The sequence below is a fragment of the Dermacentor andersoni genome, chromosome 1 (genome assembly GCF_023375885.2).
Source record: "Dermacentor andersoni chromosome 1, qqDerAnde1_hic_scaffold, whole genome shotgun sequence".
In the NCBI taxonomy this organism is placed as follows: domain Eukaryota; kingdom Metazoa; phylum Arthropoda; class Arachnida; order Ixodida; family Ixodidae; genus Dermacentor; species Dermacentor andersoni.
The window spans coordinates 161457722-161481265 of record NC_092814.1 but is presented as its reverse complement, the minus strand read 5'-3'; the positions used below and the strand labels follow the sequence as shown (position 1 = coordinate 161481265).

The window sequence follows — 23544 nt, the reverse complement described above, 5'->3', positions numbered from 1 at the left end:
CTACGCATTCGATTGTAGCTGTCAGGCATAGATCTAACGTGCCACCGCGTTATGTCAGAAACTGTATTAGCAGCAGTACGTAAGTTACGCACATGGCACAAAGACCTACAGCCATTAATATTTGTGAGTGCGAATGACAAATGCACGTCGAGAAACGATGGCCGGACAATGTCTCACCTGAATGCACGCAGTACAACGAGAGTCCCAAATAAAAATGAACACGGAGGCTCTATGAATGTTCGAATAGCACGCAGACGACTTTTATGCAAGAAAAACTCGCACGATGATTATTTTATGCGGGGCGATTAAAGTCGAAAACGCGAAGCGCTGAGTTTCACGTCCGTGCTTCGGAGAGAGCTGTCTAGAGGCGACAAGCAAACTACACGTTTAAATATTTCTTTATGCCAGAAGGCACGCTGTCGCAATAAAAAAACGCATTACGAAGCTCTGACACGCGCCCACCGCAGCTATTCGAAAATGCGAAGGTGGAGGCACGAGCGCGGCGCACCAACAGCGTGCACGAGGCACGCGCAAACCGCGAGTCCGAGGCACGCGCCAACCGCGAGTCCGAGGCACGCGCCAACCGCGAGTCCGAGGCACGCGCCAACAGCGAGCACGAGGCACGCGCCCGCTGTTCTGGAACGCCGCCATTGCCGAAAAGGCTTAATCGGGAAGTGCATGCGAACACACGCACACACACACACAGCGAGGCAAGGCTACGTTCAGAAAACGTTTTCGCGAAGGCATACCTAAAAGAACACGCCTAACAAGACCCCCGATTCTTTCGCCGACCGCTACGAACACGTGCAGGGAGATTTAAAAAAAGAAAAAAGAAAAAAAAAAAAAACACCCGGCGTACCTGCGACAGCGGCGTGCTGTCGTCACTATCCTCGCTGGTGGTCTCCTGGCCCGGCGAAGTATGGTTCGAACCCGGCGGCGAGCCGCTGCCCGCCGAGCCGGCCCTGGGCGCCGGTCCGCGCAGCATGCTCGGTGGGCCCATGAGAGCACCTTGCGGCGGCGGCGCCGCCGGCGGAGATGGATACTGGCCCAGGTACGGCCCTTCGTACGACGTAACACTGCAAAAGCGGGCGCCGCGATTAGATACTAAAAAGCTCCACCCAGCACTGCGCAAAACCCTACCGCCGAAGGACCGCTGCCAGCAACGGGCTCATAGGACGTTCCGGTCGCTCTGTTGGTGCATCCATCGCCGACCTCCTATGACTGGTAGCGTAGTACGAAGTGAAACGCGGCACCTGACAGGAGCTTTTTGTCTTCTCCCAGCACAACGTGTCGTCGTCTCACTGGTTGATATTTTGATACAAATAATAATATGGCGAAGTGGCGCTACTGTCTACAGGAAACGCCAAGGCGCGTGCAGCAAACCTACGGATGGATATTCTACCGATGTCGGAAACGATACCAACGCCGCTGTTATAGCAATACCGGTCCTCTGTTTCAGATCATCTGAAGTCACTGTATTATTTCATGAGCTGTTACGCACTTACATAAAAACCTAAAATATCCCATATATAATCACAAAAAACCTAAAATATCCCATAAATAATCACAAGTATAAGGAAATGGTTAGGTGACAACTGCCGCCAGGGGGTGGGTGGGGCTGCTCGAAAGCTTCTTTTATTATTTTCGTGGGGTATGGAGCTTCCGAGACGATGGAGCCATCGAGTTTCGTAATAAAATTACTAGAGAGAAATCTGGCGCTGCAGTCGTTTAGTGTATGCATTCACCCATGGATGATGAAAAAAAAATGGAGGGAGCGCCACGTGATAATCTTGAAGCCTAATCATAAAATATATCATGGAGAAAGGAAAAAAATATAGGAGGGAGCATTAGGTCACCCAGCTAGCCTTGGCAAGCGAATGCTCCATAGAGTTTCTCACTGGAGGGAAATCTGGCGCTGCTGCGCTGTGGTATCAGAGTGTACTAGAATGGGGGAGTGTGTCCAACGGAGGCCACGGCAAACGGAGAGAATGGAGAAAAAAAAAAAAAAAAAAACGCTGAAATTTGCGGCGGCGCTGCCGTCGCCTTCTTCTGAAGTTCCAGCCAATCCGGTGCCTCGGCGGCCCGGCGGACCCCCGCGTACCGTCGGGTTACGGCGGCGCCGAGATGTCTGCTCGATGCGCCGTCGTGTGATCGACATACCGTCGTGCTTGCGTTTCTTTTTTCATCATTTTTTTGTACCTAGCGCGTGCAAAAAAGAAAAGGAATACAATAGAATTACTGCTTTGCAATGAATTTAGGTTCCTCGCTTCCGTGAAACGATGCCGTCTGCACGATGTATACGCGCGCAGACGACCCGCGCATATGTCTATATAGTTTGTCTGGTAACTCGGCGACTTGGCAGAGTGTTCGAAGGATGAGGATGAGCACACCTTGGCGGAAGAACTATTGTTGTGTAGTGGGTTGGAAAACCGTATACAATATATTAAAAGGTCAGGCCAAACTCTCGCACTTCGGAGTCCCTAAAGATGAAGAAAGTCGCCGGGTGCGGGAGCGCTATCTTCACCGCACCGATCGGCCCTTTGGAAACCACCGACTGCATTTGTGAGCTGCACTTTGATGCAAACTACGTACTGAGACTTTAGTCAACTAAGGGAACAGGCAGGTTCAGGAAGGAATACTCTACAATGTATCACATCCATGCCATCAATCAGGTAATCGAGAAATCCGCAGAGTACAATCAGCCTCTCTATATGGCTTTCATCGATTACGAAAAGGCATTTCATTCGGTCGAGATACCAGCAGTCACAGAGGCATTACGTAAGCAAGGAGTACAGGATGCTTACATAAATATCTTGGAAAGTATATACAGAGATTCCACCGCTACCTTAGTTATTCCACCGCTACCTTAATTATCCACAAGAAAAAGTAGGAAGGTACCTAGAAAGAATGGGGTCAGATAAGGAGACACAATCTCTCCAATGCTATTCACCGCATGTTTGGAAGAAGTGTTCAAGCTATTAAACTGGGAAGGCTTAGGAAGCGAAAGCGTTACTGGTCGCGAACTTGCGATTTCGCCGTGGCCGTGCTCCGAGGAGGCACATGACGTCACACCGCGTTCCTCGTCACACCGCGTTGATCGTCGTTGCGTTCGCCTCCGCTCGCTTCGCCAGCTGCGTCGCATGCCTGATAACATGTCGGAGGATTGAAAAGGAGAGCTCGCGTGCGCCGCAACCACAGTTGAGGCAGCAGTGTGGGCGGCGACAATTCTGATAAGCAGGAGGAGGCCTGGAATCGACATCGGAACGAGATGAAGAGGAAACGAATCGCCCAGGAAATAGACGAACAGCGCGCCAAAGGACTGGCTAAACGCCGCAACATAGCTAGACAACAGACTAGCCTGGACTTGAAATCAAGATTAACCAAGGCTAACCATGCTATGCCTTAGCTTTCGCTACGTATATCCTGGCATAGCCGAGCTAAGCCACTGCCAATTCTTTTGATAACCTCCCTGCTCCCTCCAATCTTTTTCTTTCCTCCATGAAATATATAACGAAGTAGGCCCTCGTAATGTGATAGGCAAGCGGTAGCTTCTAATCTCATGCTTTTAAATGCGATAGAGTCGCTGTACACAGGGAACCAGAGTTGGAGATAGGTCCGCCATCTTGCAATCCACTTTTGTGCAGTGAACCCATCTCTCGTTCACGCAGGGGTTATTTCATTTATTATACTCTGAAGACCACGAAGGTACTACAAAGGAGATTCATCTCACGCGCTGGTTGCAGCACTGTGGAAGCTACACGAATTCTTAGCCAATAGGAAGGCCGAATGCCCCTGAAGATGTGCTCATCCGCGCCGCGTCGTCTGCTCAGCATGCTTGCCATCATGTTACATGCTCCATGATTGGTGGATTGACGAAAAAAAAAAGATGTTTTGACACCACTACCATAAGCTGCGTTTACATGCATGCGACATAGGGCTTTGCTTTACCTATACGTTTTCCCTGCAGTTACTTTGCAGCCTCCTTAGCAAGTAGTACGGGCGAATGCCCTTACAAATGTTTGCCTGCGCCACAACGTCTGCTCGGCATCTATTTGGCGTCTACTTGGCGTTTTCTCGCCACCATCATCGCGTACCATGCTAGAGCGGGGTAGTAAATTAATGATGCAGTGAACAATTAGGCTTTCATAGCTTTCCGCATCGTCAACGCATCACCAATGCTAATGCTGTGACGCCACCTGCTAACTCGAAATCAAACCAGTTTTACGGCTTGGTGCCATTTCTGTAGTCCTAGCAGCGTGAAAACAAACAGCCGACCTCAATAATAACGACAAAACATATCTAATGATTTGACTTCAGCTTGACATGAGACTTAGCGATGAGGGATTTTGCCGCTTGTTTCTTGCTGACAGGGCGGAGAGCCAATAACAAACGCGAATTCGGATCGAAGCGGGTGGTCGGCGCTGTATGGGCGCTGCCATGTTGTCACTGTTAGGATGGCTCCTCTGCAGCTATTCGGAGTTCCACGTGACTGCGCTTAACTAATGGTAACGGAGCGTACGTGGAAAACAGAAGCCGAACTCTAAACAGTAACTCCAGGCAAACATTCTTAATGTATGGCCTTTAAGGTCAGGCAGCGCACCTCGCTTGCCGCAGATGGCCGCGGGCGCCGTAAACTCTCGGAGGTCATGTTCAGCTAATACAGGCGCTCTTGTTAAGCCGGCCAAAAAACCGAGTACGGATCTCGAAAGCAGCACCCACTTCTCACTAACACTTTGTTGCCGAAGCCTCATTAGTCAAATATAAAGCAAATTCAAGTATCTGTTGGCAACGATAGGACAATCTCTTGAATACTCCAGCAACCTTGTGGGCCTATTCGTTCCCGAGAACCACGGAGCACATGGAGGCCCCGGAGCATGGAGGAAAGAACAAAGAAACAGGAGAGGCCCTGACCTCAGGTTTCTGAAGCCGGAAATGCAGCCATGTTGGTGTGCCATCTCTCTTTGCGCTCGCCGGAGCAGATAGGCGCGTGCTTTGAACTTGCTACAAGCCGCCAGAAGTGTGCTGCCGTCGCGCGTCAGAACAAAGCCTACTGAACTTCTGTAATAGTTTTAGTGAAGAAGACCCACGCCGTAATTACTTAGGCGTCTTTGTTGCTGGCTGACACTCACGCTCATAGACCCTAAACACAACTTTCAAGCTTATACACCACGCTCCAACATCAGCTTGCCTCGCGAACAGAATGTGCTGCGAGAAAGACACAAGCCGAGAAATCTTATCTCACTTTTCAGAGGCTGAGAGCAGCAGCGAGAGCTTCAGGAGCGCGGTTGCTATGGCAACGTTGACTTTTGGGGTACCAGTCCCAGGGCTCCTTTGCGAAAAACAACACGTTAGGGCGAAGGACGAAGGCTACGCAATGACAGCGATAGCAAGCACGCGAGGCCTGTACTGCTGCGCAGCGTAAACAGCAAGCACCCTGAAGGCTACAAGGCGTAATACGCATATCCTACGCGCCGGTGAGTGCGTGTGTGGCGAAGCTCCGGCAGCATCGCGCGCGCGCGCGCACATGCACATGTTAAAAGGTGAGTCGCCGCGGAGAAACGAGCCAGAAACGCCGTCGCCCGTAGACGCCGACTTAGTTAAACCGCAAAACACTTCCAAGCATTACAACCTTTACCACCGTTATATGTGACCAGGGTTCCGGCCATATTTTCTACGGAATCGCTCAGTGGTAATACAAATAATACCTAAATATCCTCACTGAAACAAATATACGTCATCAAGAGTACAACTGCTTCAATAAAGCAAACCGTTCTATGCCGACTTTGCTAACAATTAGGTACAGGCTCAAAACGTCAAAGTATGGCCATCTCGCGGATTTTCGTGACGACGATTGCATGACGTACATACAAGGGGCAGATTTCCAGTGGCGCTCGGCATAGAACACTTTCGTGTTGAAATAAATTCACCCAAAGTTACCTGTCACAACCCATACATACACACAACGATCATCTTTGGGAGAGTACTGATGAAGTAGTAAGCTTCGGTATACACTACTTCGATGACGAAGGGAGCGACATCGCGAGCGGGAGCGTCGAACAATGATGCGGTACTTAATATGTGGTACTGAATCTTGCATAAATCTGTGACAGTGTGTAGCCAGTGTATGTATTATTTTCAAACGAATAGCTTTCTTTGGCTATTTACACGAAAAGTCACGCGAACGAACGCTACAGTTAAAGCTCGATCTAACGAAACCCGATTTTACGAAGTTCCCGATTTAACGAAGAAATTTCCATTCCCCCGCAGGTACCCATAGGATTTAAAGTTGTCATCAACACGGATTAACGAAACTAACTTGGCCGAACTCGATTTAACGAAGTTTTTCCTGAAATAAATGAGTAAGAAAAGCGATGATTCCTTTCTAATTTTTACACAGACGGGTTTTCACAGCGGAGCTGTTCTAAGTCGAGCCTTCGCCGTCCGGCGTTCGGTGTCACGCAGGGGGGCAGGTTCCGGAGCTAACCGCCAGAGGGCGCGCCGGCCGAGGGTAGGAGCTGGTTTTTCACCGCGTTCTTTTTTTCTTTTTTTAACCTAGGTAGGATATTAGGCAGTATAGTAGCAAGAGCTTGGTGGCGCAACCCACCACCCCGTTCCAAAGGGGACGCTCATAACATGCATCCATCCATCCGGAGCTGGTTTTTCACCGCGTTCTTTTTTTCTTCCTTTAACCTAGGTAGGACATTAAACAGTATAATAGCAAGAGGTTGGTGGCGCCATCCACCGCCCCGTTCCAAAGGGGACGCTGATAACATAACATCCATCCATCCATCCATCGGGGCCCCGCCGGAATGGGAGCGGACAAATCAGAGGGCGCGCCGGGGGAGAGGGGAGGAGATGTGTATAAGAGCATGTGTTTCACCGGCGCGCGCCTTTACGCCCCACGGATTCCGCTCGGCGTGAACGGCAGCGGGAGCTCGCACGAGAAAGGCAGCGCCGATGTCGCGCTAATCCCGAACTTCGGAAGCGAGAAGCGCAAGCAAAGCGCCAGCGGAGGGAAGTCGCTACCGCCGAAGATAGAGAACGGGAAGCTCAAGCCAAGCGCCGGTGGAGGCAAGCCAATCCCCCCTTTCAAGAGAGGGCAACCAAAGCGAAGCACCAGCAGAGGCAAACTTCCCCCAACTTCGAGAAGGAGGCCGAGCTGAGACGTCGACGCAATGCGATTCCTCCCACGGAGGGTGCCGGTTGACGACGGTTCAAGGGTGCCGGTTCAAAAGAGAATTCCTCGACCGTCAGTGTGGCCACAGCTGCAAGATGTGTGATAAACTGTGGTCTGATCACAACCTCACGCAACTGCAGAGTGTGCGCAATCCGGAACCGAAACTAGAATCCAACAAAACGACGATAACCAGACAAAAGACTCGTGAAAATCGCGCTAAACATGAGTTTAAACTTGAGAAAACGACCACCACCTTCGCTGTTTTGACAGCTTTCCCTGCGTGGAGCTGGCGTTACTTTTTCTTCGAGGGTGCGCTGTAAAGCTATCGCGTTAAATCATCTAGGCGCCTTAGTCACAGCCCTAGCTTTATTATGACGAGGCTGCACGCCGCACCCATGCACGGAACAGCGGACTCGGCGGTGGTTGCTTTCGTTATTTCATGGTTTATGTGACATATGGCTGGATTAGCGGCAAATGCAATGCCGCGGTAGCTCTTGTGTGTCGCTACGCTGAAATTTTAGATTTCGAAGGAGCGAAAAATTCCTTTCTCGATTTTACAAACTTCCCTATTTAACGAAATAATTTGAGTGTGCTCATCACGTCGTTATCTAGAGTTTCAACTGTATATCCAAGTCTAGGTCAGCTGCGCGCGCAGTGAAAACGCAGACGTGCAAAGTGTCAATGCCGCCCGCGTTCGCCCGCCGAAGTAGGAGACGGAGGCGTGGTCGGTAGGGTGACGTGGGTTAGGACCACCAGTCGCAGTGTTCCATTGCGAAAAGCACGCGTGTTCCGCCACACTTTCTCCAAAGTAGTCGACTTAGCCGGGACTTTCCTGAGCTTGCCTTCCTCCATGACGGGGATGTATGTCCAATGAAACGGCTACAAGTAAACCGCACCTATTTTACAGCAGCCGGCCTATCAAGTTATACACTACGCCATGGCTTTAAGCATGGCCCAACGCCGGTGAAAAAATGGCAGGTGCTGGGGAGATGAGTCAACATCGCCCGATAGTAGCGAACGCGACGCGCTAATTTCATTATCGGCAGTCTCCGGGCTGTCACCGCTGCTTGCTCCTACGAAAACTGCCCGCGTCTGCCCTTAACTGAATCAGCCGAGGAGGACTCTTGCCAGTGATTGGGACGCCGCACGTTTTATTTTGCGATAGCAACTAAGTGCGAGACACGTCGTGCGATTTTTCGTGCGCTCAATCGTACATCCATTCGCATCAACAGCCGCACTCAACAGATTCTCAACAGGTTCGGACGCATGCGGCGTCGGATCGCACGCCGCGCGTGTGACCGACTTGCTGGATGAGGTCGCACGTCTGCCGCGTCGGTCAGACGGCAGCAGCCAATGGCAGCGCCGCTAGCGTGTACGTGATGGCCACGTGGCAGACCTGCCGGGGCGGGGCCGGCGAGCATGTTCCTCGCCGCTACGATCATCCCGGTGCTTCTTCTATGCGAAAAATTCAAACGGCCCATTGAACGAAAAATCAGGCAGCGTCTGTAGCAGCGAAACTTCTAATTCTCGCGCTTGCTAGCTCGGGCATCAACGGCGCAGAGCGGGCGAAAGGGAACACCCGCTACCGCGGTGTTGGGGCAAGCTCCACCACTGGAAAAGCTAGCGCCACCGTCGGCGTGACGTGGCATGAGGGATCACGTGGACACAGCGGCCGCGTCGGCTGCTTCGGAAGCGCCGAAGCGAGCTTTTGAAAACGAAAGTTTGAAGTCCCACCTGCACTGCGGTTCTGATTAGGTGGTGAAGCTTTACCGCCTTGGGTGTCTGCTTGACATTTGAAAGTACTATAATAGGCAGTGGCTCCCTTTGGAGGCGTGCAGCATGGTAGGCTACTGCTCGGTGTCGCAGTGCTGGACGTACGCAACGGAGCCCGGTGTCAGCCCTATTCACACGTAGCCGCAGGACAAGGAGCTGCGTGAAGGTTGGCTCGCGAAACTTAGAACCAGCAGACAGCCATCGGCTACAACTCGGGTATGCAGCAAGCACAGACGCGAGGAAGATTTCTGCTACGGCGCCGGGACTGCGCGATGTTCGGTGAGTAGCAGAAAACGCGCACTGAGACGCTCGCCCGCGCCTGCTGCCCGGCTAATGACATGACGGTTTGGTCTATGGACTTGCTGATGCTAGATACTGGCAAGTTCACTGGAATGGAAAGGGAGCGGTAAGACGCACATTAAAAAAAGGCATGGTATATGGTCATGTTCGTGTTATGAATTAATGCACTGGATTACGAAAAAGAAGCAGAGGGAAATCGCACGCTGAGAAGACCGATAAACATACAGTGCGACGCAACTTGAGAAATAATATTGAAATGTCCAAGAACTTAGGACAAAAAAAGATTGAATGGTCGCGACGGCACATCACAGTCGCCGTAGGCGTCGGAGTCTCTATAACGAAATTATTTTTGAACAGCTCTGATAGCGTCCACGCAACAATGGTTGTTAAGTGTACTGTCAAATGATCATGTGCTGCAGCCTAAAGCTCACGGCACGGTGCGAAAACGTGCTCACAGCGAAAGCAAAACATTGTGCGCGGACATGCATGCCGACGCACAGTTGGTCGCTGCGAACGCGTGCGATCGCTGCATTGAGGCTTCATTCTGTTATGCTCCATTTGGTAATACAGACAGCCCACTATAAGAAGATATTTCACATAGTTTACTCTCAGCATTTGCCTACCTTTCAGGCAAGAAGCCGGTTCGGGAGACTTTATCGCGGCGACCGCGCGCAGTGGCGTTCACTGTACGTATTCGGTAAAGAGATAGCGTCTGTAAACGATTCTGTGCTTTCACTTTGCCCAAGATTATTAAATCAACAGTCAAAAACGTCCCTCGTTTTGAGAGTACTTACATAAATGTCTAGGAGGGCTGCCGCGTGGTGTTTTTATTGAGCGCCGTAAGCGAAACCTATGAGGAGCGCGCCGCGTGATCCCTCATACTACGCAAGGGAGGCGCTTCCGACAGATGGCGACTCCGTAAGTCCTCGCCACCAATTGCCTGAGGGGAGAGGGCATCGCCGCGACTCACGCCGCCCTCGCTCTCGGAAGCCTGTGTTATCAGCGCGTTACTCGTCCGCGCAAGCTGACTGCGCCTCGGTAAGGCCAAATCTAAACGCGCCAAGCGTCTCAACGCACTCACTTGCCCGCGAGGAGTTCATTACTCGGACCGCCAAGCGGCATTCAATTGGACATTAATGCTTTCGAATTTACAACTCATAGAAAGTGTCGAGGTGTCCTCGCATTTTCTCCCTCGTCGAGACGCTGGCCTCTTTCGCCGCTGACGGCGGCACAAAATTCGGCTACATTTTGTATCTGACACAACATATAGAACAAAGTGACCTAGAAAGTGTGTTTGTTACAAATCCTTGCGCGAAATAGTAAATCGTTGGCGTGATTTCGACTCGGAAGCGGTCAGCGGAGACGCCGCAGCAATCGTCTAAACAAAGCAGCTCGCCTGGCTGGCGTATTTTCTCATCTATACCAACGGCGTCGGGAAAACGAATAGTATTTGCACTTAATAGCAACATAAATATTCAGACATTGATTTTGTTGACAAATACAGTCGAACCCGGGTATATCGAACCCTGATATAACAAATTATTGTGTATAACAAACAGCTGTAAAATCCCCCTGAAGAATTTTGTATCAAATTTTAATTTTATATATCGAATTATTGATATATCGAGCTATTTCGCAATATCCTTCGAGCTCGATATATTCGGGTTCCACTGTATAGGCACTTTGTTACAAGCTGCGGATGGATCGCAAGGGCTGTCGGCCCCGAATCCGACGGCCAGCTAGCAACAGGTTCATACCGTCTCTCAGCGATCGCAAGCTCGCCTGGCTTGTTCGTTGAATTCTAAATTGGGTTTGACGTGCCACAACCACGATCTGATTATGAGGCACGCCGTAGTGGGGGACTCTGGATTAGTTTTAAAGACAGGGGATCGTGCCCCCAATGCACGGGACACGGGCGTTCTTGCGATTCGCCCCATCGAAATGCGGCCGCCGCGGCCGGGACTGCGCCCACATCCCGCCCCCGCATATTGTTAAAGTATCGTAGTTTCGGCGCCACGCTGAACCTTGCTATCACTTTCGTCACTTCGCGCAAAACAACTTTTTAACGCGAAAGCATTATAATGTCGTCGGCGACGTGACCGAAAGGTGGTACCAAATGTACAACAGCGCGACGAGCAAAAACACGTCTAAAATGCTAGGATTGACGTCAAATTTGTCAGACAGGTTTCTATAAACAAAGTCAATAAATTGATTTGAAAAGAAAATTTGGTACATTTCGCTCTGGGTGGGGATCGCGCTCAGACCTCCGGGGTGCGATATGAGCACGCTTCCCCGACGCCACGGTGGCTCCACGGTTATGATCGACTAAAGTTGCGCCTAGTGAGTGCGTCACTGCACACGTCACGTCAGTGCCTCCGTCACTGCCTCCAACGTGTCAGCTGCTTTTCGGATTTCATCGGCGTTGTCTCTGCTACGATTCACTCTCGATGTCAGATCAAGAGCGTATAAAATGAGGTGCGCCTAGTTCGTGCATCAGTGTACACGTCAGGTCGCTGCCTCCCGCGCTTGCTTTTCGGATTTTATCGGTGCTGTGTATGCAGCATCTGTGAAACGTGGTCGTTCACGGAAGCACGCCGCAGAAGACGAAGCAAGGAAACACAAAAAAGAATGCCGTGCAAGTTTACAAAATGCACGACGACATACAGATGAATACATACGCGAAAACATTTCCTCAAAGCGACTACAATGCTTTCGCATTCCCACACGTAAGCAGTCGTAAGTGTCTCTGCCGAACTTTCTTTTTTTTTTTTCGTGAACTCCCTTCTTCGGGCATATAAAAGGTGGACGCGTATTTTAGGAGCATGAACGATCGAGAAGTATACCAAACAGCTTGAGAAGCAAACTGGACACAGTGCTTAGCGTCGTGTTCAGTATGCTTCTTGGTCTGGTACTGCACCATCTGAATCAAAATATCAAATCAAAATGTCACATGCCTCAATCCTGGAATTAGTGAGGCATGTCTTCTTGGTGCAGGGCTCGTTAGAAGCTTGACTTGGGTCTCTTGTATTTGTCGCCTTGAACTGCCAAGGACTGACAGAAGCGCTGCGAACGCGAACGCTCATTGGCTGAAAACATTGCCTCGAGGAGTCGTGGGAGGTTCGGGATGATAAATCAAAGATACGTGTACTGAATATTTGCAGCGCTGTTGAGAAAGAAGAAATGGCTGGAATGCTGGCAGAAGGAAGGTAACGTTTCTTCCGTACTGTTCCTTTTACTTAAAAGCAATGAAAATATTGAACAAGATGCATCCTCACGGACTGGCGGTGTGAGCGGGGAGAAGGAGCAGAGAAGCCATGTCACGTGTCGCAGCACGTGCTGGTGTACGGCAGGGGTGTTGGATTGCGCACGGCTCTGTGTGGAGCCGGGCTTCTGCTAAAGCGATGTCGCCGGGCAATCATCGAATGATTGGACGCCATAAGGCTATCGCGTTCCAGTTGGGTGAGCGGGTGGAGGGCGCAGTTAATGGCACCTACCAACTTTCCAAAACAAGACAGAATGAGATGAGGATACACCACTAATATATTTATATAAGCGGGCAGGTATAGATGACCACGTCAAACGTTTAAATACGCCTTCGTCACGAATATTTTCCTTTCCCCTCTTCCTTTCTTTTTTCTCGTTAATGTTCCAATTTCACAAATTTTATGGAAGGCATCTGCACCAGATGTACGTTCACTTGCACTACAGCGCGCGATTCCCGTGTCCTTTATGAGACTAGCTCAACCGGCGCAGATGAAATTTTACATCCGCGCATTACGGAACTTAGAAAATATACTTCACGTCCTCCCACATAAAACAAGGCGCGCGGTAAAAGCAAGGGCGAACGATACAACATATACACCACGCTTCTTGTCGAGACAGCAGGAAGCTTCCGGCGAAAATACTAAAAGGTCCTTGCCAGGAAGAGCTTTGTGTAAGTCGTGTGATCGGTGCCAGGTAAATGACGGCATGTTAATGGTCGACCGGCAACAATAGGTTTGAAGACTGCGGCCATACAGCACGCTCGCACACCTGCCACTGCTCACCGCGGCACAGGCGCTTGCTGGCTGCGCGTTCGGAGCACGCACCGTGTCAAGGTTACGACTGCTGGCCGCAGCGAGCGGAGAGCTAGAAGCGCCACTGGGTCACCAGCAGACGCGGTGGTGGCAACACTGTGTTCATCGCCTAAACGTATAGACCGTTTCATCGGGCGAGGAGGATAGGGCGCGCGGAGAGCCTTTCCTCCTCTCTGGCTTGGGCGATCCGGCGCGGCGCTGCTTGAAAGTATTGCTGTCGCGTGCTGCGGAACGACTTAGAGATGTTTTAAATCTTACTTTGTGAAATTTACGCCATGTTCGTTCATATAAGGTCGTCAGGGAAGCCTTTCGGTGCATCGGTAACTACTGTAGGCAGAAATATGTCTTGGGGGCGCAAAAATGTGACGAGCATAATCAGCCGCGGTGTGCGCGCATTATCAGTCGCGGTGCGTGTGTGTTGTTTACTATTTTGCTTATATCGATTTTAATTCAACAAAGAAAACCGGTGTCCCTGTATTACCAGCATTAAATGGTAAATCAGCTCACTGTCTGATCGAATGGCGTAGGGAGTAAAACATAAAACATAAGAGCGCATGCTCGTGCACGGCCAACCTAAGGCAACCACGAAACATCTGAGCGGCAGGCGCTATCAAATATTTGTGATTCACTGGCATCGTTCTCACGCATTTCAAGTCTAGTATGCTTGAAATTACAATATGCCTACGCTAGCATTGCTGCGTGAGGCCCATGGCGCTGCTCAACACAGCGATCACTGCGGTTGGTGAGCCAGCACGATACACATATAAGCTGTGTGCTTCGGCATTGCCTTTTTGGCCTGTATACAGCCATAATATATGAGAGGGTTCGCATAAAAAGAATGCGATGGCAATTTTTGAGCGCAATATTTCCATAATACGTGTGAGTGCGTCGTAGAGAACTGAACGAATACAACCGAAAAAAAAAATTCGGTTATCATCATCTTTCTCTTAAAAAGCAAGAGAAAACGGGCTAACGCCGCACAACGTTTATAAATATATAACCGCTGATGCCGTATGCTAACAAAGATATCTGTAATCCAGCACCTACTACTGCTTAGGACGCTCGCGAAGTTCGTAAACGGTCGCTTTGATGGACAAGCTTAATTCAGACTGTGAGGTATGCTGCTATTACTAGCCAAAACTATTTTATTCATGGGTGGAAACCTCATCCACCCAACCAAGTAGTCACGCAATGTAACCTGCAGCGAACAGTTTGAACGCTTGTCGAAGTATAACAGCACAGCTCCTATCGTAGCAGAACGGTACACACGCTGTTACGATCGTCGTGTATGTTTCATGGCTCCTAAACCGCAGCTTAGAAATAGAGGATAATACTGCAATAACGTCACATTAGTGATTGGAACATTCAGAAATACACAACTGATCTCCGAGGCTGATTGTAGGCTCAAATATGCGCGCACACTTCGCGCTGCGTGTTCCGTCCACCTCAACGCCAGCAGAAATTCCGGGCACGACGCCTTCAACCACTTGAGCACGTCTCACAGAACCGTTTACCACGTAGAAGACGCACGTCATACTAAATAGACCGCACGACCGCGAAAACAAACGCCAGAACCTACCGCCGAGCGTATACCTGCCATGCAAAAGACCGCTTTCACCCAAGCCAGTATGGCGCTGCTCATAGGCGGCGCCACTGCGGTCCCAATATGGCGGCGCCTACGAAAAAACGGTCTATAGACACTATCACCCGTTGATGGCTCGAAGGATCTATCTCCGAGACGCACCCATGTCTTGCGGAGCAGCAGCCTGTGTCTTGACGGTAGAAGAGTGAGAAAAAGCCAGCGGAAAGTTCACGATGACACCGTGCCAGTGTGAAGTGCGCGCGCCTGGGAAACTCGCCGCGGATTTGTTTGTACAACACCTACACAACTGCTGAGAAATCATTGTACCTAGACGGAGTGCAGTGCGGGAATTTTGGTAGATGCGTTGAGGTGACACTGTATGGGCACGGAAGCATGATAAATGCCGAAAAGCAGCTGGCTTGCAGACAACAGACATCTCTTCACACGCACACCAGGTTGCACGCACGCAGTGTGCGTGCGTGCGTGTGTGCGTGCGTGTGTGTGTGTGTATGCATGCGCGCGTGTGTGTGTGTGTGTGCGTCCGCGCCTGCTTCGAACGCAAGGTCAACCGCGTGGTGTCAGAGGTTTGTAAAGAGGCAGGCGTGCTGCGTGACGTAAGCTAGGATAAAGGAACCGTGCAAAAAGACGATGTCGAAATCTACTTGCGAGCGAGGCGCTTGGACGGCAGGAAAAGGAGGGCACATTAGTTGCGCGACACGTCGAAATGGACGTTTCGCAAAAGGGGCGTAGTCACGAAAGCAATACAAGGGACAAGAAAGACAGCCTTGGAAAAAAGAATAGAGAAAGATGCATAGCAGTGAACGCACCAGTGAGAGCCGGTGTGTTCCGTGCGAGTAGCACTCAACTAGATAGAGAATAGGACGTGCAGGCTTCGCCTTGATGGATAGAAAATGACGGCAAACGTCGATCAAGTAACGACTAAGGCGTGTGCTCTGGCAGTATAAGGACCACCGCGCAGCCAAGTGACCCGGAGGGAAGCAACGGTACATCAAAGGTGAGAACGCAGCGATGGGAAGTTTCGATCATGCAGGCAACCTACGAAACGCCAAATCCGCCTTCATGAGCATGCAACCACTTCACAGTTTTCATATCCGGCTCGAGAACTAAATGCACAGCCTTGTGCAAAACAAATAAAGCACGAGCTAGAATTATTTATTTTTTACGCACCCTTGCAAAAATATCATTTTGTCTACATTTACCAGTGATTTACTAATGGCGACTAGCGAGATGTTCTATGCAGCACATGCGCGGTCACGTGAACGAACTAATAATGAGAATGACATTTCTAAGTTGCTACACAGCCTTAAGAAGGGCATCAAATAACTCCTGCAGCTTGGAGTCTCTACCAGGCCTGACATGAGCGTATGTGAAAGCTCACCAAGATCCAGAGTTGTTGAGCTTTGGAGGTTATTACCAAGTTTTTGTGAACGTTGAACGTCAAATTGCCACCAGTACAATAAGATACAGGCATACAGGTTCTACTACGACATAAATGCCGTAGTAGAACCTCGACTCGTACATCTTAACAGCAACTGACAAGTCCACAACCAACTCGGAAGAAGGCCTGTCGCTGATAATTTCACGTGCACTCAACACGTTAACCAAAAGTCCCGACAATAAAATATTATTTCTAATTGTTGACCTAGTTGAAAACATGTTGTAGAGTACAAGCAAGAAACTGATCCTATGTGCGAATCTTTTTTTTTTCTCCTTTCTGTATACTCTCACAAGTGGCTGCGGCTTAAAGACAGGAGTAGGAAGTAAATTGTATTTTAATCATATTCGACCTAGTCGTAAAGTAGTATTTGCAACAATAAACGCATCCCTGCCAATAAAAGTCCACTGTTAGTGAGGTCCACTGCTTCCAAAGTTTATTCATATAGTTCGCGAACGCGAGACCGAAAAGCGGTTCGTGCGACAGCAGCACGACTACGTCGCGCGGGGCAAAACACCAGTTGATGAAAATTATACATCCATTACATCACTTATGGAAACATTCGTAAATGTACTGACAATGACATTAGAATAAGATGTGATGTCACAGGCTGTTTGTTTCCATCCACGATCAATGATGGGTACGAAACTACAGCAATTTGCTCGCGGCGACGAGTGCTCAGATATGCCGAGATTGTGTTATTACATTTAACACTGTAATGTTGCCAGAACTTTCTTATGCGTAGCTATAGAAAGCAATGACAATATATATGATATCAATCTTATAAGATTTGATTAGTAAGTTTACTTTTCAACGGCCTTTCACGAAATAACATGTTTAGCTATACGTGCTTTGCTAGCGAAGATGAAAGACTGGTTATTGTGAATTATTGCAATGTAGTGTTGCTCTTTTGACACCGAAGTAACGGATGTGTGTTGGTACTAAGGACACATGCATGTGGCGCTTAGTTCCAAATCTGGTTGAACCGACTGCTCTAAGTTCATGCAAAACTCAGGCTCACCGGTGCAATGTCTGGGCTATAAATACAGATGGGTCAGCAACTAATTCGTGCCGGATTGTTACGCGATGTTGTGGCCATATTCTCAACTTGCTTGCGCTTCATTTGTAATGTTCTTAGGAGCTCTGTTTATGTAGTGCCAGCGATGGATGCGAGCTGGCGCAGTGACCGACTTCGTGCTAAGAGCTTCGAATGGGAAGTGTTGATTTTTTCCCCGTGAAATGTAGATGATACTGAGCTCCCATACCTTCTATGGGAGCTTCGATAGCACGCATAAACACACACACGCACCTTGCTGCTTCCACTAAACGCAGAACAGTATATATACGAAATGTACCAGCAAGACCAGTGGGTCGGCAGCGTTTTAGAGAGCGACGGCTGCGACAACATGGCTATAATATAGGCGAGCGAAGTTCGTCACGTTGCGCAGTTACTGCGGGATGCAGCAGAAGTTCAACACGTCGTGCACGAACAATATCCACTATGTGTGCTACCGAACGCGAAACTTTTCAAGCTGCTTCTCCCAAGCCGGCTTTTTCGTCAAACGGAAACGAGACCATAAAATCTATACTATACTAACATAACGGTTTATTTAATTAATCATGTGAATCACCATGCTTTTTATGCTCGATAAGCGAGTAAAGAAAACTGTATTTTAATGATATGAGTGTCCACTGAGAACCTACTTTCTTATAGGTTGTCACATTCCACAAATACAATTAGTACATAAGTCTGGTAACCAACGCGAAGAAATAAGAATAGTGTGTATCTTTGCAGAAGCAATCGAAAAGCAGTGGGCGCTGGCATGTGCACCTTAACAGGTGTATTTAAATGCCAACGGCGAGGCGAGTGGCTTTTGGTACGTGTAGCGAAGCATATATAAGCGACAAGCACTGGGCGTAAACAGCATCGCTCAGTGCAGCAGCGCTCTCACTCGGTGCCGCAAGCGTGCATGCGCCTCGGTGTCCTGTGAGCTTCTGTGTGTTGGAGAATTTTGTTACCACCGCCCGCATCGATAACCCGAAATCTGAAGAAAACATCCTAAATTTGAAGTCTTTCGCTGCCTATATATACACACACACGGATGAACGGTAATGTAACAAACTAAATAAATAAAAGCAAGAGAAAGAAGGTGCCAGAACATTCACACTGACGAGCAACATTCGCGCACGCGTCAAGCACAAGCTGAGACAACCGGGCACTGAGTGAGTGTACAGTACACAGAGCCAGCCGGCACATTAGAGCGGGGCCACGTTCCGCACCTTATCGCTAAGGCTGCGCTGCGTCCATACCGAAATCCACGCGATTCGCTGTTCGCAATTCCATATCCTGCTATATTTAAATGGGGCTATGACATTTTCGCGGATATCCGTGGCGCGCATCTACTGCCCCGTGTGGAAGTGGCTCGGTTTCGCGCATCTCACTTCACGGCCAAGCCGGACAAAGTCCGGGCGCGCAGTCCTCACCTTGGCTGGCAGAGGCCGGACCCACCCCCCAAGCAGGCAGGTCGCGACTGCACGGATGTGGCTGAAGGGGCCGATGGCCCGGAAACCCACCTTTGTAAATGCATGGACGGCGGAGGCGGCATGCCCATGGCGTGGTGATACATGTCAGGGGGCCCCTGGGGCCCCGGATAGGAGTGCTGCGGTGGCTCCATCATTCCGCCCGACATAGGGGAGCCCATGGCTTGCGCCATGCTCGTCTGCGGAGCCATGCCCGGCTGCGCGAGAGACAGCAGAGCCGAAAGCGTTTCATCGCAGCACGAGCAGCCCATGTGCGCGCCACCATGCACCATCATTTATTCTTCAACTCATACGAGACCCTCAAAAGCGCCACGCAGGCCACGAACGAGCTCAGATTTACGAAAACTTTTGTGGGTGCCGCTATGCAGCGTTCTTCCAGCCGCTTGGGCCGCTCTACAGGGTGTTTCACGTAACTTGAACCAAGGATTTTTAAAAAGTGGTTAGCCGCAGCTCAATGAAACCAACGGCATATGGTTTGCCGTCATGTGGCGCTCCGTATGATATTTTTTTTTATATTGCGCTTAATTAGTTCATTAACTATGATCAATTATGCAAAATTTTTAATATTCCCTTTAGGACCAAGAGCGTTTCGTAACGTTGTAGAGGGCATTTGAAAACGACCGATCCACTTTTTTCTGGCAACGTACAGCCTGCGTGGCGATTTTTTCGGCTTTTAAAGAAAGCCCCCGAAGTATGAAATAAAACCCCGTGACTGCGCTCGTGCGCTATCGTATTGCATTGCTCTCAACCGTGCGTCGAGCCTATATCGCTTATAAGGGACGAACAGCGCTCCCTTTCCGTGTGCCACCGCCACCAAAGATGCTGACGCATTGTGAGGCCGATGCCTAGAGCCGCGGCCGCTCCCTTCGCCACGGTCCGCACGCACGGCTCTTTCGCACGAAGCGCGGTTGAAAAGAGCGCTGCAATACGACAGCGCACGAGCGCAGTCACGTGGTTTTTATTTCATATTTCGAAGGCTTTCGTTAAACGCCGGGAAAAATCGCCACGCATCATCTACGTTGCCACAAAAAAAATGGATCGGTCGTTTTCGAATGCCCTCTACAACGCAACGAAACGCACTTGGCCCTAAAGTGAATATTCAGATTTTTTTTCATAATTCCAAAAATATCCTAAGGAACGCCACATGACGGCAAACCATATGTCGTTGGTTTCATTCAGTTTCGTCTAACCACTTTTTTAAAACCCTTGGTTCACGTTACGTGAAACACCCTGTATATGCTCAGCGGTTATATTGGTATCACGCACTGCCTGCGCAGCCGAGCTTAAGTCCCTTCCGGATAAATAAATCGTCCAATGTAAGCGCATCCGCTATCTCGTCGGTTGTAGGAATAGTAAGTATATGAGTACTATAGGGTGGCTTCATGTAAGGATTCTTTTCGTTCGATTCATTTCTTGTTGCCCGTCGCATCGAGTGTCCGATACCGGCGACAACGAAAAGCAGGGCGTTATATGCCAGCCAATGACGAAGGGCAAAAGGGAATGAAAAAAAAAATTGCAACATGACACGGCGTCTGGCTCACTTCAACACTGACACAACATGCCTCTCACAGTCATTAATTAAAGAGTTAAGTATCCAAGTTCTGTTAGCTAACTACTGCGGATTATCGCGCAGATTCAAATGTCTGCCACTTCTATGAAGCTTGGTCAGCGAAAAACATCCCAAATCGCCCATTTCCTGCACAAACGGAGAGAATTGTCCCCGAAATGCGCGGTATGCCATTTTCCTGCAATGTGCTGCGATTCCGCGCAACGTTTATTGGCGCCCGTGTCCTGCAAGGCGCTCGATGCCAACTCGTATATCGCTGTGCGTGTTCCGCGAGATACTCCGGGTTTCTCTCTCCCTCAGCGAACGGGGGAGCGCTACACGCCGCAAATCGTGCGTCGGCCATTGTGCTGATTGTATGCTACACAATTCGCCGTTCAATTTCGAGACGACCCGAAAATTGCCTGCGCAGCTCACTGTAGTACGCACCTGAGATCCGTAGACCACTTCCGCTGTGGCTGCCTCGTCGGGATGCGCAGGACCGCCCACGTTCTGCAGGTTGATGGGTGGAATCTCGAACTCCTCGTCCCCGAAGCTAGGGGTATGAAATGTCTGCACAAGCACGAAACGAAACGTTGTTGCAGCGAGAACGCAAACGTGAACGGAACATGGAAACAACAAAAAACGTGAAGGGAATGACTTCACCTAATCAACAGTAACCTTGAGGTTGCATATTAATCGTCGGAAGTAAACCCAACGACCCGTTCAGACTAAGCTCAACGGCTACTTTATTAAATTACTGAATGAAACGTAGCTATTTCACGTGTAAATACAAGAGAGACCAAGCACAGTGTATTCCTGCGCAGAAATATCCTGAAATACTTCCATGTACATGAGTAGTATACCTTGATCATATATGTTTTGTCGCCATGCGCATACGCAGCCTTTGCGTGATGCCGCTGAAACAAAACAGGCAATAAACTGCATAGGTGGTGACGCCGACAGGAGGAAATGAGGAGGCCGGCAGTTTTGCGCAATCAGCAGCGGTGAGCCGCCGTGATATATGACCCACGTTCGATGGCGAATAAAGCCGTTTCGATTATCTCCTTCATTTACACAAAGCAGCAGTTATATGCACGTGACAGTGCTGGTCATATTACGGCTCCAATTTGGCTACGAGCTACCGGACGCACTTCGGCAACTCCCATTCTTTGGTAACTCCCATGAAGTCGGCCGTTCCATGGCGGCCGTTCAGGCAAACACATTAAGCGGGAGGGATGGCGTTCTGCCCGCTGCGAACGGAAATCCTGCACGCTCAAGGGCGATGCCCGTTGCGCGTCATTACAAACAGGTCTGGCTTCTAACATCGTATACATATTTATGCAGCCTCCGTTAGCTATACGATCCGTTTACGCGGCTAAAACTGCGCGCTCTTCGACTACACCCACCCTGCCCTACATATTCACAACGGAGTATCAACGAAACTTGCGAAGCAAGCATGAAAGAACGCAAGGGCCAGGCAGAAATGCGCGGGAGCTGCAGTGGCAAAAATTTGCCAAAGACTCGCTATCTTCTTGCATTAAAGGTATGTCGGATTGAATGTAAGAAGCTATTTATCCATCGCTTTCTTGCGCATTTTGAACTAGCTAATGGGGGCCGGTTTTAGAATGGCCACACGAGATGGCTGCGGAAACTGTTCACGGGTTTATTTCTTTATCGCTTTCTATTTCAAGGCGGGATGACGGGGCGTGAAAGTACGTCACATTATTATAGAGTGTGCTTAGAAACATGAGCTGATACAGGGAGCTACCCTACCCAGATTTCAGTGACGGAGTGGTACATCACGGGAGTGATAATTTGTCGTCAAGTCTGTCACTTCATCCATTGCAGAACTATACACGCACACTTGGGAGAGACCGGGCGCCAACCTGCTGCGCATACATTCTCGACCTCTTGGTTAGGAGGGCAGGGAATTTAGAAAATACGCACTCGTATACATCTAACTGTCAAAAAATACAAGGAACAGCGGAACTAAATTATAGCGTATCCGAGAAAGGCAGTAACGTCAGTTTTCTACTTATTTCCAAAGCACACAGAATCTCATAATTTACGCGAACAGAATCACTGCGCACCGTCTTTAGAGGAATATTGCAAGGATATAGACAAGATGAAGGGAAGGCGGTGTTACACAACGGCCCTTTGGCGAGTGACGGCAGCACTTGTAGGACTCGCAGGCATACGCGCGGTTCGCTGTGTTAGCCGTGGCGGTAGCGGCGGCACCAGCCGTCAGTACACCGAGTAAGCGCACTTGCCTCCAGATGGCGCCATGCACGCAGTAGCTCGTCTTGATACTACGGCGGGCCGCCGCGGAGGTTGCGCGGAGGGAAAGAAAGGCCTTCGACTGCCTTTTCTGGGATCATAAAAACAATTTCTGCCGGCACAGCCAACGAAGCAATTCCGTTTCCATGGCGACCAGAAAGGGCCGTAAGTGAGGAGAAGAGATACAATCGCGTCCCTCTCCCCTACGACGATGAGAACAGCCAGACCATCATTTACCCAACGAGGGAGATTCAAAAGAGAAGCAAGTGTGCGCGTGCGTGCTCATATATATATATATATATATATATATATATATATATATATATATATATATATATATATATATATGAGCGCGGCGACGAGGTGCGCCGGGAACGGCTCAGAAATGCAAAGAGGGCTGTTATTTATTCATGACGCTAACTTAACGATTCATTTTCGAAAGAGTATTAAGCTAAACAGGAATCGGCGTCTCATTTCCCTCTGCTCGCTCATTCCTTGTATTCATGAAGTGCTGCATTCGCTCATAAAATAAATACGCTGGGGGGGTGGGCGAATGGGGAAGAGGAGAGCGACATCAAAAATAACGTACAGCTCGCAACAACAAGCTCATTAAGAGAAAAGAGAACCAGGCATAATATTAATCACCCCAAAAATATCTCTGAATCGATTCGGCGAAAATATTTGGCGCATTTCCAGGAAATCCGCACGTTGAGAAATCTGCTTCCGTGAAGCTTTAGAGAAAGAAGTAATTCGCGAACACAAACGCACCAACCATCAGAAATGACGGCTCGCTGACACACGACAAAGCAAGAACAA

At 49.5% G+C, this 23544-nt stretch overlaps 1 protein-coding gene across 8 annotated transcripts in view; it reads right to left on the bottom strand.

The window, feature by feature from the left end:
- Positions 1 to 23544, bottom strand: part of LOC126547124 (TOX high mobility group box family member 4-B-like) — a 764451-nt gene that overhangs the window by 15911 nt on the left and 724996 nt on the right. For all 8 annotated transcript variants that reach the window (XR_008608964.2, XM_050194994.3, XM_055062672.2 and 5 more), the window contains 3 exons: positions 20899 to 21021; positions 18939 to 19102; positions 860 to 1076 (listed from right to left, as the gene is read on the bottom strand). Coding sequence is in view for 7 of the 8 variants with exons in the window: in XM_050194994.3 (XP_050050951.1) it covers positions 860 to 1076; positions 18939 to 19102; positions 20899 to 21021 (504 nt within the window). In the remaining variant the exon portion in view is untranslated. The remainder of the gene's footprint in view (positions 1 to 859; positions 1077 to 18938; positions 19103 to 20898; positions 21022 to 23544) is intronic.